Here is a 19,797-nt window from a genome sequence, read left to right on the forward strand (position 1 = left end):
AACATATCCCACACTACTACCGCCAGCTGAATTGTTTCTTAGAAGACAGCATAGAACAAGGTTTTCATTGCTGAAGCCACAGTTAGCACAGTCAGTAGATGGTGAACAATTCAAGCAGAGTGTCATGATGGGGGAGGAGTGAGAGAAAGAAGCCTGACGTTGAACCAGAAGGTGAAGATGAAAGAACATCATAAATGGTTGAAGTGGCTACCAGGAAGGGTCATGAAAATATGTTGTCCTGGCACATCTTTGGTCAAGGCGTTTGATAGTGGAAAGGTTAGTTTTGTACATTTAGATAATGTTTTAGGTTCAGAGGTTCACGAAGAAGAAGGGAGTTGGGAAGAATCAAATGAGTCTGATGAATTGGATAGCTGGAATATGAGTAGAATACCAATAGTTACTCCAACACAAGTTGTGCCTGAAACCAGCTCAGATCCAAGTCAGACATACCTGATGAAGTGGAAAATTCAATTGAAGGTCTCGGTCAAAATCAATCTTTGTTGGAGAAAACTTCTCAGACTCAGGCCAAGATGGATAAAGGTTCTTCCCTAAGTTGTGAAAGCTTGAGTCAAGGAAGGAGGTTTCCTTTTAGGAAAGGAATCCAGTGGTTAAGTTTGATTTGTAATTAAATGATTGTGCCATTTTACATGGGCGGGCCGATTTAAGGAATTAAGGCCTGCCCAGTGTTACTGTCACCCAGAAGTGCTGAGTGCTCCCTATGCGGGTAGTGGGGGTGGGTGGGTATCCCTCGGAGGTTCCCTGTGAGGACATAGAGATCTCCCCAAGGCATGGAGGTGCCTCAGGGAGATTTGTTTCAGTGCTAAAGCTTTAAATAAAGGTTTTAACGCTTTTAAAACTTGTCCCCTCGTGTGACAGCATCACATGAGCTGGGGCATGTCAAAGAATAAATGTATAAATTTTTATTAGATTTTAAAACACTTCATGAAAGCTCATCCCACCCGTGGATGAGGTTTCATGAAAAATGTGAAGGCCGCCTGGGCTCTTCACCTGCCCGCCAAACTTAAGGTTAGGTTTTAAACGGCCTTAATAGGCCTTTGACAGTTTGGTGGGTGTGCTGCCCACCCACCTGCCGAACTGAAAATCTAAATGATGCAGGGTGACATCGGGACGCCCACCCCACGTCACCATGTGTCATGTTTTTTGTCCTGCAAAGATATCATGGATATCTTGGTGGGGTTAGATGAAGTAGGGTGGGATGGAGGCTTGTGTTAAGCATAAACACTGCCATGGACCTTTTTGGGTTGAATGGCCTACAACATTGCACGTTGAGTGTTTCAAGTTTGTTGCTAAAATAATTCTTTTCTATATAAAAGGAGATGTGGAGAGTTCTAATAACCCAGGAAAGAAAAATATGGCTATTCATTCAGAAGGACAGCCTGTCTAATTCAGCCTATCTTCTATTTATGAGGATTAAATGTGGACCTACACATTTTAGAAAAATAAAGCTACTTGTATGCACAATGTATGATATGCAGCTAGTGTGTTTGGCATATATATTTTTTTTTAAAGAGGCCACCTTTTCATCCAAGCAAAGAGAACAGACATCATTAGCAATATGAATAAAACCCTAGAGTTGCAATTAGGACCGAAGGAGGCGATGGGCAAGACGACCCCGACAACAAATATGTTTTACCATTTCAAATACATTTCAATTCTTGAAGTAGTTTATAACCGTGCTGTTAGCAAACTTTTTGTTTGCCAGTGGATTTAGAGCACACAGCAAGCACCAAAAAAAAACTAAGCGTCTACTCTCTCCCCTTAGTTTTAGAATTTTGTCATAATTCAGCTAAACCCATTTCATACTTTAAGTCTGCTTCCCATTTGACTACAGGAACATTTTAAGATCTATCCTGAATTATTTTGTTTGATTAGAGTTCTGAAACTCGGATGTAGCCGATAATCTGTTTCGCAACATTGTCCTCATTTTTTAAATTCACATCAGGTTTTGCCCCACTCTATCTCTGCAATCTCCTCCGGCCTGTATTCTCCCATCAATTGCTCTGACTCCGTTGTCTTCCACATCCCTCCTCTTCCCCTGCCTCCTTCGCCCCAACGTTGTCAGTCATGCCTTAAGCTGCCTGAAATGATCTCTCTTGCCTTCCCCACTGCCCCTCGACCCCTTTCTCCTTCTTTGAAATCCCTCTTTGAACAACCTTTTGGTCACCCCCTCCTGAATCTCCCCCTTTTTTGTTTGACATCTGTTTTTAATCAGCCTGTCTGTAGAGCACTTCTGGACAATTTTATGCTGGCAGTGCTGCATTAATACAAGCGACTGTTGTCTTTGTTATTCCAGTGGATTTCATATTCTGGTGGATTTTACAAGAGCCTCCAAAGCACTAGCTGAGCAGAACATTTGAATGAATGAATACACTTGGTGTTTGATAATCCATTATTGACATAATAGAGAAAAAGTGGCAAGAATACAGAAATCTCCTTTGTAAGACGGTTAAGATTGTAAAGTTAAATTAAATACAATTAAGTAAATTTGGGTGCAGGGAGCAGAGTTCTATACCCATTTGCACCTTTACAATCAGCCTGAATCCACCATGGAATAGCAGCTTATGTGACCTCCGCAGCTTTAACTGTAGAAACATCGCTTAAAGCCTGGGAAACAGAGGAAATAAAGATGTTCGAGCGTGCAGTCATTCCCATTGTGAACAAGCTGCTTAAGTGCATTTGCATACCAGCTGAAGTAATACTCTGGAGGATGCTTTGCTAGTTCCCTACATATGTGTGTTTTGAATTTTGCATAATGCCTTTGAAAGCAGTGAGTTTGTTCTCAGATTGCTGTACAGCTCTTGTCAAAATGACAGCCTCATCCTTTTGGGGATATGCAGTTGTTTGCAGGAGCTTGAATTCTGTGAGTCCTTTTTAATGAGCTTCACTGTCTGTTATGAGAGAGTTTCTCCCTCATACAGCCCTGACTTCTTGTGACCGCTGTGTTCCGGTGGGAGTTCTGAATTCCCGGCCTCAACTGGAGTAGTTTCGTTCCCATCCACTTTCAGACCCCAGATTTTACTGAATACATTAAAATATGTAATTTCTCTCCATGATCATGCAATTCAGTCCAGACCTTTTCTTTCAATAATGTTGATGATAGCTGCAGACCCCGTAACTGCCTCTCAATAAAAGATGCTCTTTTATGGCACTATTTCAGATTTAATATTGCTTCACTCCCAAAATGTCCAGTTTAAATGGTAATGGTTCGCCCCTCAATTCTGCATCGGCGGGTGGGGCTTGATATTCAGTGCAGCAGTGGGCTTATTACAATGGATGCTTGCTTTTACATATCCTTCATTTTCAAGTTTGTTCTAGACAAAATAGAATGTTATCACTGTCAGAACTGGCTAGATTGGTTTGAGGACTCACTTTGACTTTCAGAGGATGATATTTTGCATCCTGTAGGTTTTTTTGAATTTCAGCTGTACTGGCACAGAAATCCTTTGGAAACTGCAATATATGAACACATTTGTGTGGTTATCACTTTCTGCAACTGATGAATTGGTCCCATTCTTCTGTATCTTTGCATTTCACATCCACCCTTTGAAGATCAACAGTCTCTGGACCTGCCCACCCACGCACAGGAGACCTTAGTGGGTCGTGGGAATTCCAGTTTCATACAGCCTATGTCAAATGCTCCTTCTGTTTTTTTTATTCCATCTGCTTATGACACTCTTCACAGATGCCACTTCATCCAGTGCCAAAAGAAAGGTGATTGTCAAAACAACCAGAAGCAACACGAGGGAACACTTTTATTATGGAATTAGTGATTAGGATTTGGAATACCCTGCCTGAAAGGGTGCTGGAAAACAGTTCTATCGAGCTCAGAAGGCAATTTGTCGAATTCGTCAGCATAAATCTGGTCCGTGATTACAAACCCCAGTTAATGCTGAAATGGTGAATGCAAGAGGCAACAACAAGCCTAAGGCCAGGATTTTCACTCCCGGTCAGGAATGCAGAGTTGGGGTAATTCCCGGCTTCGCAAACTCAACCCGGGAGAAAGTGCCCCGGAAGGTTGGGTCTTCGGTCCAGGACGGTGGGGGGAACTGGGTGTTTATGGAAATTGTGGCGGGCGACCCCAGAGTGAGTGCAGAGGCTACCAGGTGAGGAGGCAGACTGGGCGGAAGACCTGTCTCAGTGCACTGGCACTGTGTGGAAGATTTAAAAAAAAAACAGCCCGCTAGCCCTCACACCCACATATCTCCACACACTCCCTATGCCCATCCATGCCAATCTATGCCACCTCATGTCCCCCACCCACTCTCCCTTTGACTTCTCATACCCTCCATGCCAACCTATGCCCTCTATCCACCACATTTTGCCCTTACACCTTCAATGCCAACTCACCCAGTAACCACCATGAGCAGACCTCGGGAACAATGCTGAGACAAGATAAAGTGAAGTGTCTATTTAAGAATTCACTATTTAAAAAAAAAACACACTCATTGATTAAAAACCTATTTAATGCATTTAACTTCCTAAAATCCCTTATAAAAGCAAGCATTGGAATTCATAGTCCCACTTCAAAGAGTCTACAACCACTTGGAACTGTCAAGCAAATTGTGAACTGAGAGGCACCCCACTGTGATGATGGAAGGTTGTGAAATTAGTTAAAAAGCACTAATCCAGTAATCCCCCAGGTTTATGTCAACAGACTGAAATAGCAAACACGGATTTTTTTTTTTAAAGAACAGCAGACAGCTGTTATTTTTTTCAAATATTTAAAGGGCAGAAGTTTTAAATGGCTTGTCAGCTTGATAGTTCCTTTTGACAGTCCCAATGAGCTTGACAGTTCCAATGAGTTTATGTACTTTATATGCACATTCATGTCTACTTTTGACAATCCTAAAGGGCACCTGACCTCTCCCAAAGGTGTCCCGGGATCACATCCAAAAGGGTACCCTACCTACCCAAACAACTCCACAAAGTTTATACCTGCTCCGACCAGGCCTAATTTGCACACATTGTGGTTCCCACTCCTAGCAATAAAACCAACATGACTGGAGGCAGCCGGCTGCTGTTTTATATGGGTGGCTGTCTCTGTGAATCACGGATGCAAAATCTGAAACTTGCTTCCATTCTCATGCCCCCCCCCCACCATCCCTGCAAAAATGGTAGGTGCTGTGTTTGCGGGGGCAGGACTTCTGGATCCAGGCCTTCATAGCCATTATTGATTGTTATTTACTGTAACATTGATTTTTAAAATCTTATTGATTTCAGCTTGAAAATCATGTTAATCATTCTATTTCCGTTATACTCATCAGTTAATCTGGTGAAAGGCTCTGAAGGAGTGATGTTTGACTCGCAACATTAACTCTATTTCTCTTTCCACAGATGCTGCCAGACCAGCTGAGTATTTCCAGCACTTTGTTTTTATTTCAGATTTCCGGCATTCACATTATTTTGCTTTCACTTGGTGGTCTGTTGCTATACAATGACAGAAAATCCCACAGTGCTAGATTCACACGGGCACAAGATTTTGATAACATAGCAGGATTCCATTCAGAGGGTGTGGATTGTGCTATAAATCACTGAAAGCAAACTCCAGCTAGTCAGCTGAGAAAGAGTTCACAAAAAAACAAGTTGGTAACCATTCCAAAGTGCTTAACTAAAAGTGGTAGAGCACTTCCAGTGGAGTAGGCTGGAGGGACAGGTAGTCTGCTTCTCCCATTATTTCTCACAGTAAAGTTGGAGGGGTTTAAGGAGCGAGATTGAATGTTTTTGAAAGCTCTGGGGGAGCAGAGCAGTGAGGGGCAGGCCTGTGTACAGCAGGTGTAAATAAGACTGGGCAGCTGACAGAAAACCAGCCAGCAATTCCTTGAAGTTGAATGTAGTTTTGCTAGGTACATGCTATATTTGAGGTACTGATGATTTTTTCCTTTACCTGGGATGTGACATGTTCATAGGATGTGTTCTCCCACTTCAATAGCACTGCACTACATCCTTGAAAAATTTTGATAGATTATAAGCTTTAATCTTCCATGTTTACATATTACATGTTAAAGTTTGGTCATTTAAAAAGTTAATGTGGTAGAATTAGGGGCAAATGTCCCTGAGGCAATGTGATTTTAATTTGTCGTCTTACAAAATCGAATTTAAGCAAGAGCTTTAAATTTGTTTTCAATGCAATTGAAACGTGGGTTCGACTTGAAATAGTCCAGTGTTTTCCTTGAAGGGCAGGAGGTGTAGGTGTAGCCTCTTCACAAATAAGTTTCTCACATTGATGCAAAACATGATGCACGTTTATAGCAAAACAAATGACTGGTGTGATTTTGTTGCAGGATACGAAGGTGTTCCAGAGTTCTTTACCGAGCTAATAAACCACATTCAGGTTGTTCTACAAGATCAAAACCCGGAATCGGCTCAGTTCAACCGGAACGGTAAGGCGGTTGAGCAGGCCACAAGCATCTGTGGGGAGCGGGCCTGTTCTGCTGCCTCAGGCTTTGTGACCATGGCAGCAAAAGATCCATGGCTTGTAGAAGATGAGTCAAGCAACAGCAAGAGGCTGCAGCATCAACGACTAAGTTGCAATTCTGCTTTGCCACCCAACTTTCAGAACTGTGTTGCTCCCATGGCAACTAAGGCATCCTCACAATAACCACTGAGAACACTGGACCAAACCCAAGGACTGATCTTTAATGGGGATCAACCTGAACCACTTTCATAAATCAATGGAACAATTTGTTTTGTTTGAATGACTTCACAGACTGACACACAGACTGGAACACAGTATCAAAGGGATATTGAGGAGCAGGTTGCAGATCCTTTGATAAAGTCAAATGATAAAATCTCAATCCAGTTCTTGTTAAACATTTAACGTAGCAAAAGTTGCTTTGGTGAGCTTTTACCACACAGGAGCTATTATTAACGCTTCAACAGGAATCAATCACAAGTGGCTAATTCAGTTAATCAGGAATCCTTCCTTTCATCCTGGGTATTGGGCATTTCACCTTTCTTCCCTCTTGACACTTCACCTTAACCAGCACACAGGACCCAAATGGTTTGCACCCTTTTTAAAGTTGTCTTGTAGCTTCTTTGTAGAAACTGCAAGACACTCGAGTTCTGTGGACTTTACACCTTGTTAGACTCCAGTAAGCTTTGTTCTGCCAATCTGAAAGAAGCTGGTTGAAGCTTAAAACAGGACATGTTGTATGTAGGCTTTATTTGGCGAGAGTTGTTCTCTGTGAATAGAAGTTCTGTATTTCAAATAAAAATCAAAATGATAGATTGAGGGGATATTGATGTATGATAAAGTAACATTACGTCCAGATAACAGCATGTAAACTAGAGCAATTAAAAAAAAAATACACAACGCAGATTCCTAGAACAGAGACATGATTATGCTTCACAGTCATCTTATTTGTTGTTCAGTTTAATCGTCGCTAATAATGCACTCCCATACATGATCTTCTCTTCATTTGAAACCAACTGTGTTAATTAAATTGTGCAAAAAGCTCTTAAACATCACCTGTAGATTGCAATGCTTATAGTTCAATGTTACAGATAGTGATTACTTGTCCTTTGGTTCCCTTTCTTAGAAAAGCAGCATTGAGGAATTGGTGGCATACATTTGCTTATTTTGCAAGCTCACAATTTACAAGCGCTGAGGTGGGTAGTGTCTCCAGTCAGCAGAGAGTTCTTTCCCCATGATGACGGTGCTTCAGTATTTAAACAGAGATTTCCAGTTTCAGTACAGCTCGCCCGTATTTCTGAGTTTAGTTGATTTTAGAATGATATTGAAATGGGAAGAGTCAGACATAGGGTATTTAAGGTGTGTTAAAGGAGAAAAAAACCGGGGAAGTTAGCCTCTAGAAACCAAAGCTAAATGGCTGCTTTATTTTATTAATTTCATAATTCCTTCCAATCGCTGCTCCTTAAATTACCTTCTTATGCACGAAACAAAAATCCATATTTTTCTGACTCAAATCCCAACTGATTAGGTATGAATAACCATGGAGGACACTGGGTGAACAATTTTTGTGTGTTATAATGGTTTGCATTGTAATTAAGACTTAAAGTCAAACTTTAAGACGGTATACCTGAGAACATTTTGCACCATTATTAGGCTAATATATTGCTTTAATAGACACTCCAGTTCACATGATTTAGTCTAGGATAGCTTTGTTGAGTTTATTGTAACAATCTACACCTCTACCACTCTAATCTTCTTGCAACCCTTAAAGATAATATTATGCCTGGAGCCATTTGAGTGGTTATAAATGTGACTTGTTCCCTTTTGGAGTGCCATGGAAACCAGGCCTAAATATGTTTACAGTAAATTAAGTTTAGTGCACTAGCTATTAGATGGCCATCTTAATGTGTCGATGTATTTCCTCTCTCGTCTCATTGCATGAGAAGTAATGTGAGATTAATGAGTGATTTTCTTGCTGCCTTAATATATTGACACGGCTCTATTGCACTGCTTCATTCTTAAATATAAACTACTGAAAGGTAATTGGGAATTTAGCAATTTTTAAGAAAGACAGCTTTTTTTGTTTATTGTCTAAGTTGAGATTCACAACTTTCATCTCTATGAGCAATATTACCAGAAGGTGGAAAATTTATTTAGCTTCAATATCCCATTTGTATAAGTGTCGCTGGAATATCTGCGATCTTAAAGTGTTGCAGCTCATTACATAGATATTTTACAAAAGGATTATTTGATCTTCCCTGTCTTTGCCCATAGAAATTCAGGAGAATGCTTGGGATCGGGAGCATCTCACATTCAATAGGGATTTTTTTTTAAAGGATTGTTTCTTTACCTTCTCCTCCTCCTCCCAAATGCAAATTCCCTTCTGATGCCTTCGTGTGGAGAATTGATAGGAGAACGGAGCTAATTCTGCTGTTTTGCTTATCACTATGAGCACTTTTTTTGGTGAGGGCGAGATGGGGTGGTCGGTGCCTGACAAAGATTTGGCAAAATCCAGCCAATAGCCAGTTTGAATGGCAAGAAACTGAATTTTATGACTGTGTTTTGAATGGCCAGTATTCTTTGATAAAACTCCTCCCTCAACTGTGTTGCTTATAAAATTCCAAACAGTTCATGGTGTTTTCATCAAAATAGTAATGTAACTTCTAAATTTATGTAAGAATAATGGTTTAACTCAAAGTAAATGCTGCCATTTAAATTAGTGCTACTTCAGTGAACTCATTCAGTGAAACTGTTGTAAAAATACTCTTGCACGTAAAACTGGGAGTTTATGACACTCCTTGTTTTTGTATCGATGGTTCCAGTAGGGTGATATTTTTGCTTTGGTGTTTTAGTTCTTGTCCCTAGTCCAGGGGTCTCTGTGGGGTAGGTTGTACTTTTTTATGTTTTAAGGTGGCATCTCTGCTGTCGTCCATCAAGCAAAGAATTCTCCTGTTTTACTTCAACAAATTCCTGGTTTTAAAACTTGAGTTCATCTGAACCTCAGCAATTCTTAGGACTGAGTTAGACAGATTGGACCAAATATCATACAGTATGTCCATTCATTGTCACGTCAATATAACACAATGCTTTCTGGTAATATTGTACAATGGGAACCTATTTGTTTAAGTTGTGCACTCTAGTGACCAGTGGAGTGTGTAGTCTATAATATGTATTTTATGTGATATATATTTTGTGGCACCAGTTATCACAGTCTACACAGCTTCACCAAAATGTACTGTATATTAGTTTATCCATTTTATTTTTTAACAATTGCTGCTTACGTAAAACCAAAAATATTTGTGGTTTATTCTGCTAATTTTATTGCATGAAGAGCAACATAACTGTCTCAAATTAAGTGAATGATATCTCAGATTTGACTCCTTAGTTACTCCATTCAGCACCATTTGGGAAAAAATAACATCTGGTTCTGGATGTTGACAAGCCAATCAGAATGGTTCAGTGACCAATAGTAGACCAATTTAAATATTGCAACTACACAAGTTGCATTTTGCAATGTAAACTAACCATATAATTATTTCATTTCTTAAATGGGCTTCAGGGGACCAGACCTTTTCAATCCAGCCCTGACTTGGATTTTTCTGATGTGATGATTGTGTTGTACATCTTAGCCATAAGTTCTTTCACCTCCATGTAGTTGACAATAAGAGGAAATGTGTATATAACGTGAATCGTAAACGTTGCTTTACAGCATGTTTTATTTTGTAAATGTTGCATTATTCAGGCATAAATATGTACATTTTCAAGGTTACAAACATGACCAGTTTTGATGAGAACAATGGTAGCTAGTGGGCTGGTGCAGCCTGTGGTGCACAGGAGGGTAAATTAGATGGAGTGGGGACAAAGAAGAGATGAGTCTTGCGTATGTAAATATGTAAATGACACCAGTGTGCAAGTATATAGTGAAGAACAAGGAAATGTGTATTACGTGGAGACAGGTGAACAAGACAAAACCAGATGTGTAAAGCAGCACTGTAAACTGTACATTTTGTTTTCTATATAAAGTGCTTCCAGTATAAAGTATAATCACCGTGACCTGATATTGAGAGCATTTGAAACAACTTCAGTGTAATTTACCCCTTTTAACATGGCTGTTCTTTTAGTTTGACTGCAGTCCTCATTTGCAATCTTATCCAGTTACACAAGGGGCAATATTTCCCCCCAGTTGGGAGGGGGAAGTGCGGGAGCTGGCGCGAGCAGGCATGCTTCCATTCGGCGCCCCCAATCGGGGGCCCGCGCGCTGCCATTTTACGTGGATGAGTCAATTAAGGCCCTCCCAGTTTGACGTGCACCAGGAAGCGCTATGCGCACCCTGTGCGGGCGGGGGGGGGGAATTCCCTCAGCCAGGAGTGCGCTCTTTCGCACATGCCCGCGAAACAGCGCACAGATCTCCCTGAGGCAGCACTTTAAATTGGCACCAATTTAAAACTTTCAATAAAGATTAGAAAATTTTTCCTCTGCCACGTCCCCTCATGTGACACTGTCACATGAGCTGGGACATGGCCATAACTTCTATTGTAAAATATTCTGCATTTTTAAAATCACTCATGCATTTTTAAAATCAATCCCGCCCGTGGATGAGGTTTCATGCTTTTTCACAAGCCCACCTGGGCTCCAGGGCCATTAATGAGTTCAATTGGTTTTTAATGGCCTTAATAAGCCGTTGTCAGGTCGGCGGGCATACATCCGACTCAGATGCGCGCCCGCCGAACTGACAATCTAAATGACGCGGGGTGACACCAGGACACATGCCTGACGTCACCCCACGTCATTTTACACGTTGGCGAGTGGGAACCGACCCCGCTCGCTGACCGGAAGATACTGGCCAATGGTAAAATATCCTTTTGAAGTCAGTGAGAAAGATGGCGCCTCTCTCTTGCCCTGTTGAAAAAGGTTTTCTCTTATATTCTAGTGTATTTGGTATCCGAAATAACCTGGCTAACAAAATGTATTTTGTTATTTTTTTAAAATAAGATCCAAATTGGGCTCTTGGACTTTTTTTAAAAAACACTATAGAATAACTCCATAAAATGCAGCTAACTATTTGACTCCTTAAGAGTCATGCATTGAAATACTATTGACCCTTTCGTTATTCTGTGAACTTCAAAAGATAACATCTCTGTTTCTCGATGTAAATTATGCTGAATTTTGATGTTTGCATTTTGAACTTGAAGCTTCAAATGTGACCTGGGCTCTGTATGTCAATTTACAGTATTCTATTTTATGAAAGCTTGGGAAGAAGCAAAGAAGGCCGGATTGAATTTAGTAATTAAAATTGACTGTGGCTTGTTACAGTAATCATCACACTTCTAATGGTTAGTGAATCCCAATATTGTGATAAATGGAGGTTTTGGTTAGGGCCATTGAAAGCAATAACATTGTCGGGGTGGTTGAGAAAAAGAAGTAAAGAACATCCCTTGCTTTCATTTAAATATTTTCTGTGTTGTGCAGATTTTTTTAGTCCTGAAGGCATGTGGGCCATTCGACCATGCGGCCAATAATGGGAATCCTAGCTGATTTTGTTTGTTTTTCCCTTAGTGTCTTTCTGGAAGACACTACAGTTGTACTTACCCACTCCCACGTCCTCCCTCAGCATATACCAAGGACTGAATCTGAATCCCTCCTGGTCTGTATAACTCAGTAGCAGCAATGTCTTCACACACTGAGTCATGAGGCAGGTGGAATGGATGTTTCTAGGTCTTTTCTCTTTAACAGTGTATCCACGTAAATGTTCTTCTGTCTTGAATTAGCCCAAGTAAGATCCCTGTCATACATATTTACTGAGTCACTAGAAAAGAGCCCTTTAGTGACTGCAGATCGTGGAGTTCCATGTGAATCTGTTCAATGTGCTCATCTTTAATGGAAAATAGGATTTATTTGTGTGTTCGATGCATTGCTTTTACAGTCTGGATAAAGTGACTGAAACCATTTATTTGTGGAAGTGACAATTGGACATGGTAATGATTGCTCCCATTTTGAAGCTCTATTAGCTTGCTATAAACACCTTGCTCTCTTGTGGATTGAATCTTTATAATTGCTTTCAGCTAACAGCTGAGAGGTGATATTTATTTGGAAATAGTGAAATTCACTTATTTCAGGTAAAGCACTTTCAAACTTTACCTTGGCCGATGTATAACTTAGAAATTTTGATAGTCCAGCACAGCAGGGAATGCCAGTGCTCCTGAACAGGACATTTTGATAAACTGACACAAGTATTCAGTTTTCGTTAAGTCCTCATTCAACAATGCGATGGCACTTTAAGACATTATGACTGGCAGGGGCACAGGACTAAATGAGTTGAAAGTTGCCATTGCCTCTCTTGATTAAAATTTTTTTTCATGTTTTTGCATTAATAATTGAAAGCAGTTTATGACTGAATTCTTTTTGATCTGGCCAATAGTTGAAGGCACCGTGACTTTTAATACTCGGTTGTTCTTCACTAAGCAGTGTAGCACTTGCTGCATCTTAAGGGGCAGGAAGAGCATTCCATCGTGTGATTAGCATCAAATTGATTACACAAGATAAATTGGATTATTTATGGTTGACTCTTAAATCCATGGTTTGTTGTTCTAAGGAAGCTATGGGGAAAATGTCAATCTATCTCTTTAATATAAACTGCAGCTTTCAAATCCTTGGTCAATATGCAATGTTATTTATTGTTCTGATATTTGGGAAGAAGCAAAGAAGGCCAGATTAAATTTAGTCTGCCTGTAAGAAAATCATTGACTTGTTGGGCTAGCTAAAGACAATTGCTGGCCTGCCCCAAGTTGTGCTGGGGTGATTTGCCCCATCTCTCTTCACTTTCCCTATTCAGCTTTTTCAGCAGTCACCTAATCCTCAGCTAGAAGGGACCACATCCACAAATATCACCTAACTCACTCCATGTATAGCATGTCATGAATGGCAGTTCTTCCCAATAAGGGCCGGAGAATGAATGTTGGCTGAGACTGTCAATCGCACTTCAGCTTCCCAGTCAGAGGGGTTGAACTAGTTCCCTTACTCCTTCAACAACCTTCCGAATGTATTTAAATCTACAATGGAGACATGTAGTAAGCTCAGATACAGTATGACTTCATCTGTTCCGGCATTTTTATCTAATAAGTTACTTAGAGAATGAAGTGCTTTCATAGCAAGGTATCTACATTAAAGGTTAAAAATCATACATTTTAATGCCTTCCATTTTCACCCAAGATTTATAGAGAATATGAAACTGTTGTATTATACAGAATTTTCACTTAACAGTAATGTAATACCGAAGTGTCTTAAAATGTTTAAAATTGTTCCATACAGTATCTCAAGATGGTGACAAATCATTTGCAGTTTCAAAGATTTTGCTTCTGCTTTTGTTGTAGGTTGGGCAGCAAAATGGATCAAAATGCTGTCTTTTCAATTTAGGTCTAGGGTCAAATCCTACACAAGGGCTGAAAGCATTTCAAAGTTGTTAGGGGTCTGAAGTGAATGAGTGGGACAGTCTAATACAATTGACATGTGATATCAAGCTACGGCATTAAACTCTACTCATACATCTTAAGAGTATGGAAAATGGATATGTCACTATCTGGATTGAGGTTAAAATGTCAGTTCAGGATAGTAGAGGATCTTTGCTCTGTATATTACTCTCATTGGGTGTAGAGTAGAAGGAATATTTAGCTGCCACTTGCCACAATCATCTCTCATGCTGATTTACACCCTCAGAAAAATTGTTTCCTTTAGAAGTGTGACCAGTACATCTTCTGAGCTGCGGCCCACAAAAAAGGTGAATGCACTGTCCAGAAACTATTGTCTATCAAATTATTAATAGCTGCCTGTACATTACACCTGTATAATTCTTTTCATTGTGAATGCTTTCTGTTTCAAGTATAATCAACACTGTTTTAAAAAAAAACCCTAATGCTTTATCCAGCTTGTGTAATTTGTTTCTTGCTGCTGAACCGTGTCCAGTGCAAACTGTAGATCTGTATATGTAATTGAACATTGATGCATGTCAACAAGATCCACTACCTCTTATTTGCTTCAACAGATAGCAAATTCCTAGAGACTCACATGTTACTGAATAGTGGCTTTTTAAAATGTGGTGATTGAAAAGCTTGAAAACACATTCTGAAAGAAGTTATTGTCATGTTATTTGTATTAACTGAAGATCTGCCTCACTTTGCAGTGCAATCAGTTGGGCTTGACCAATTCCCTCACTTGTGCCTTGAACCTCACCGTGCTCCTTTTCCTCACTGTGTGCATGATCATACATTCACCAAAATAGTAAAAAATGAATTGCAGCATTTCAAGTGTTCTTTCTGTCTTTGTTTCGGGGCGTGTGACCGTCTGTCTGTGTGTTGTCAGTTTGCTCTTTATTTCTAAAGCTATTTACTAAACGATCCAAAATATTCCTCCTCCACCTGCTCTCTTATTCTTCTTTCTCATTTTATGATTTTTAAGGAGAGCTCATGTCCGGAGTCAAAACTTGTTCAATCTTCTCGTCCAAAGGGGCCCACAGGGGCCAGTCTGTATTTGTATTTTGAAATCTATCACTATTAAATGCCGAAGAATTGCCACTCTAAATACTCTGATCATTTTTGTTTATAATCACCATCTGAAAAGTGCAGTTTTTTTTCTTTGCAGCAGAAGTTACGGTAGAAATGTGTTTCCAATTCAATCTTTTGAAGAGGCTAAAGGTAACATGAGACCAGTTTATTTACCCAAGACCTCTGGGCAAATTCGCCATTGTGGTGGATTTGGACTGAGGAAGTGGGACCAGAGGCAAGAGGGCTGGAAGGTTGCCATCAGAGAGCAACGTGCCAGTTTACCAGCATCCTCCTGATTCTGGACCATTTTGCAAGAGGCTGCTTTGTGGGTGGTGGCGGGGATGGGGGGCGGTGGTGGGGGGAGGAAGGGGGGAGGGTGGAGGGTTGGTGTGGGTGGTGACAGCTACTCTCCCAGAAGCGGTGGATAGCCATTGAAACCAATTAAAGGGCCTATTAATGTTACACACACAATGTCGACTGGAATTATCTAATTGGCAAGCGGCCCCTGCTAAGGCCAAAACCGGTGAATGGGTGTGGCCTCCCAGCGGCAGCCTGGGGGGCACCATTTTTTTAAAAAGCTCTCCCCAACCCTTCCCCCACACGATCACAATAACATTTGGGCCGCAGGAAACCCTCCACAATGATGGCCTGATATTTGTAGCCACTTCACTTTGAAGATTATTTGGAGGGCACCTCCATCCTCAGAGGTCCCCTCTTTCTCCTACCTACATCAACAGTGGCCACCTTTGATGATGGGGGGTGCCAGGCCCTCCAGCCCAATGGTGTAGTGTATCAATTGATACCAATTATTAGTATCAGGCCCAACAACAACAAAAAAAACAGGCTATTACACTTCCTCGGTTTAAATTCAACCCAGATAAAAAGGAAGACCAAGTCAGTTATTGCAGACTAAGGGTCCTGTTATGACCAGGTGAGGAAGGTTGGAAGGACTTGCCTTTTTCCCACTCCTGGGTTGATTGTAATGGGTTTTGCAATTTAAAAGGATGAATATGCAGATTCAGTGTATGTGCTTAGCTGTTTATGTGCTGATTACAAAGAACTTAGACAGGTTTCCTTGAGTTTAAACAAGCAAGGAAGCACACACTGATAAAGACATTGGGTGGAATTCTATGGCTCTGTCGCGGTGGGGGCGGGGCCTTAAAATGCAGCAAGTCATTCAAATGTCCATTGACTTCAGCGGGATCATAAAATCCCGCCCATTAAAAAATAAGGTTTAAAAAAAACACTCGCAACACGCGTGCACACACATGCACACACGTAAAAAATGAGTTACATAGTAAAGGAGGTTAACTTTTGGCCAAATTAAGATTCAACAAGAAAAGGCAAATAAATGGGGAGTTCACTGGTTGTAAATCCTGATACTATTGTTTGCAGTTGAGGCTATTCTTACAGCTGTAGTTGTTGGTTTCCTCCTGAAGACACTGCTGTGGAATATGTGTATTACAGACCGGAGGGAGGTTAATTTAAACAGCCCTGATTTCTCCTCTCGCTACCTGTCCATAAACAGAAAGGTGTTCTTGATTTCTGATTTTCCCCCTTTTAGGAGTGGTGGTGTGTTTTCCTCCAATTCTTCAGTTTGGAGTGATCCAATCCTCTATTAATAGCCCCACAGCAAACTCAAGATGAGGTGAAATAAGAGGGTTGGTTTATTTTACATCCATACAAAATGCAGGAAGGGGTTTTGCAATGTCCACCCCTTTTGCACTCTCACGAGAGAGAGATAAGGGAAAGAAATGGATACAGGGTAAGACCATAATAAGAATAAGAGTTATGGTTTCACGTGAGTCCAGAATCAAAAGTCCAGTGGTGTATTCATTCAGGGATTAGCAGGCTGAAACTGTTCCAGGGCGATCCAACTTTCCAGAGCGAGGACTTCCACAATGGGAGAAGGCATGCAGAGATGAATTAGTCTTGAAGGCACAGATACAGAAGTTCCAATGTTCCAGTAGTTCACAGTGTAGTCGAGGGCCAGGCACTTCACCTGGACAGAGCTCTTTCTACTGCTACCTGTTAGATGATAAAATGGTAGTCTGCCCGGTTTCAGTTTCACAAAGCAATATTACATGTTCTAGCAGCTTGGGGGAAGGTCATGTGACATACCTTCCACTTTCCCTAGGTGTTGGACAAAAGATGGATTCTCCCAGGTCTGGAATCTTTTGAGTTGTTTAATAGAGGAATCAAGATCCCTTTTGTCCTTTACAGACATATAGTTTCCACTGGCCAGACCTTTGCCTTAGAACTGTAAAAGGGTGTTGGTGCATTTCTTTGGAATTTGATTGTCGACTGTCACAGAGGGCATTAGCACCTCGTTAAAGATGATGAGGTCGCTGCTGGTTTCTGAAGGTTCCTCTGGTATGAGTCATGGCTAGTCAGGGTAGGGCCTTGTGCACTTTAAAAATAAAAATAATAGTTTTATAAAGTAGTCAGGTTGACGATATTTTCCTTCCGGTCTTCTGGTTGCCTTCTGGTAGAATATTCAGTGTGTGCTGCCCCCAGTCCGATATAAGGTAAACAGGGTCCAAACTTAACTAAAGGCAAAATACTGCGGATGCTGAAAACCTGAAATGAAAACAAAAAATGCTGGAAAAACTCAGCAGGTCTGACAGCATCTGTGGAGAGAGAGAGACAGAGATAACGTTTCGAGTCCATGTGACTCTTCAGATCTAAAGGGAGGTAGAGATGAGGTGAAATATATACTGATGAAGGGGAGTGGAACTGGTGAAGCTGGAAAGAAGGCCAGCAATAGGTGGAGGCAAAGGAGAGATGGCAAAATATGTCATAAACAAAAGGTCAAAGAGTTGTTAATGGTGGTGGTACTGGCTGAAGGAGGTGCTAATGGTAATAAGAAAGCAAAATGTGATAATGGCCAGACCAGGGTAAGCCCTCTGGAAAGTGACGGATTGCCCTAGAGGGGGAAGGGACAGTGGTGGGAAGAAAGATAGAAAATAGGCTAAAATCTGGGGATAAAACAATGAATGAAAATGGAAATAAATTTTTAAAATAATGAAAATAAGTGGGGGAAAATTAATAAAAATTACTATTTAAAAAATTAATAAAATAAAAATGAATATGGAAAAAAGGGGGGTGGGGATAGAGGGGAGAGTTCATGGTCTGAAGTTGTTGAACTCAGTGTTAAGTCCGGAAGGCTGTAAAGTGCCTAGTTGGAAGATGAGGTGCTGTTCCTCCAGTTTGCATTGAGCTTCACTGGAACAATGCAGCAGGCCAAGGACGGACATGTGGGCATGAGAGCAGGGTGGGGTGTTGAAATGGCAAGCGACAGGGAGGTCTGGGTCATGTTTGCGGACAGACCGAAGATGTTCCGCAAAGCGGTCACCCAGTCTGCGTTTGGTGTCTCCAATGTAGAGAGACCACATTGGGAGCAGCGAATGCAATAGACCAAATTGAGGGAAGTGCAAGTGAAATGCTGCTTCACTTGAAAGGACTGTTTGGCCCTCGGACGGTGAGGAGGGGAGGAAGTAAAGGGGCAGGTGTTGCACCTTCTGCGATTGCTTGGGAAGGTGACGTGGGAGGGGTTGAGGTGTTAGGAGTGATGGAGTAGTGGACCAGGGTGTCCCGGAGGGAACGGTCCCCACGGAATACTAATGTGGGGTGGGGGGTGGTATAATGCTGGAGTTGGCGGAAATGGCGGAGGATGATCCTTTGAATGCAGAGGCTGTAGGGGTGAAAAGTGAGGACAAGGGGGACACTATCATGGTCCTGGGAGAGAGAGGAAGGTGTGAGGGCAGAGGTGCGGGAGATGGGTCAGACATGGTTGGGAGCCCTGTCAACCATGGTGGGTGGGAAACCTTGGTGAAGGGAGACATGTGAGAAGCACTGTTTTGGAAAGTGGCATCATCAGAACAGATGCGACAGAGGTGAAGGAACTGAGAGTGTGGGATGGAGCCCCTACAGGAGTCAGGGTGTGAGGAGCTGTAGTCGAGGTAGCTGTGGGAGTTGGTGGGCTTGTAATGAATATTGATGGACAGTCTATCACCAGAAATTGAGACAGAGACACCAGGGAAGGGAAGAGGACAGCCACCCAGTGCCACTACAGGATGAGTGGTCTCAGCTGCTCTGCCAGGGTAACTCACTCTCCTCATCACTGTCAACTTACACGCACACAGACCTATCACATATCCACATGGATCTCACACCACGAGGGACAACACCACTAACTCTCTCACACCCTCATGTCTCCATCAGGCTCAGATCCTCTTGAGCTCACATCCTCATCTCGTCCACGGTTCCACACACCACACCAACAATCCATGCAGTGCCATGTGTCTTGCTCACACACTTTCCTTCTGTTTTCGTGCAGGAGAAGCCTGCTCACATCAGCAGTGAGAGGTTCCAGACCGGGGGTGGAGTGGCCCACATTCGGCCCCTCACTCACTTTGAGGAGTGAGCCATCGCGCTGACTGGTGAGGATGCGGTGATGGTGAGGTTGGCGAACACCCACCTGAGGATTCTGCACCAAATCATCCCCCTCTCAATGTAACTGTGAGTGCTCTCTCTCCTGCTTTTGACTGTTCTACCATGCACTAATTATCTCTACTTAGGTTCACAGGGAGCTCTGCCAAGTGACCAACACCCTCAGCTCCATCCATGTCCTCACCTTCAGCCAAGAGGACACCTCCTCCATTAAAGAGCTGCAAATAAGCAGCCTGGAAGACCTGTCGCAGCGCTCTCCCATATCCTCCACCAGTGCAGAGACTCACACCTCAGTGGGACCTAGATCTAGAACAGGCTCGGGTTCACAATCTGATGGTCACTGCATGGACATGCGCCCGCAGCAGGAAGAGGTTC

At 41.8% G+C, this 19,797-nt stretch overlaps 1 protein-coding gene across 4 annotated transcripts in view; it reads left to right on the forward strand.

The window, feature by feature from the left end:
• Positions 1–15,007, forward strand: part of itpk1a (inositol-tetrakisphosphate 1-kinase a) — a 208,558-nt gene extending 193,551 nt beyond the window's left edge. For all 4 annotated transcript variants that reach the window (XM_078562187.1, XM_078562189.1, XM_078562188.1 and 1 more), the window contains one exon: positions 6,303–15,007. In XM_078562187.1, coding sequence (XP_078418313.1) covers positions 6,303–6,619 — 317 coding nt within the window. In that variant the 3' untranslated portion in view covers positions 6,620–15,007. The remainder of the gene's footprint in view (positions 1–6,302) is intronic.
• Positions 15,008–19,797: the final 4,790 nt, after the last annotated feature.

Source organism: Cetorhinus maximus, chromosome 18 (assembly GCF_964194155.1).
Source record: "Cetorhinus maximus chromosome 18, sCetMax3.hap1.1, whole genome shotgun sequence".
Taxonomy (NCBI): domain Eukaryota; kingdom Metazoa; phylum Chordata; class Chondrichthyes; order Lamniformes; family Cetorhinidae; genus Cetorhinus; species Cetorhinus maximus.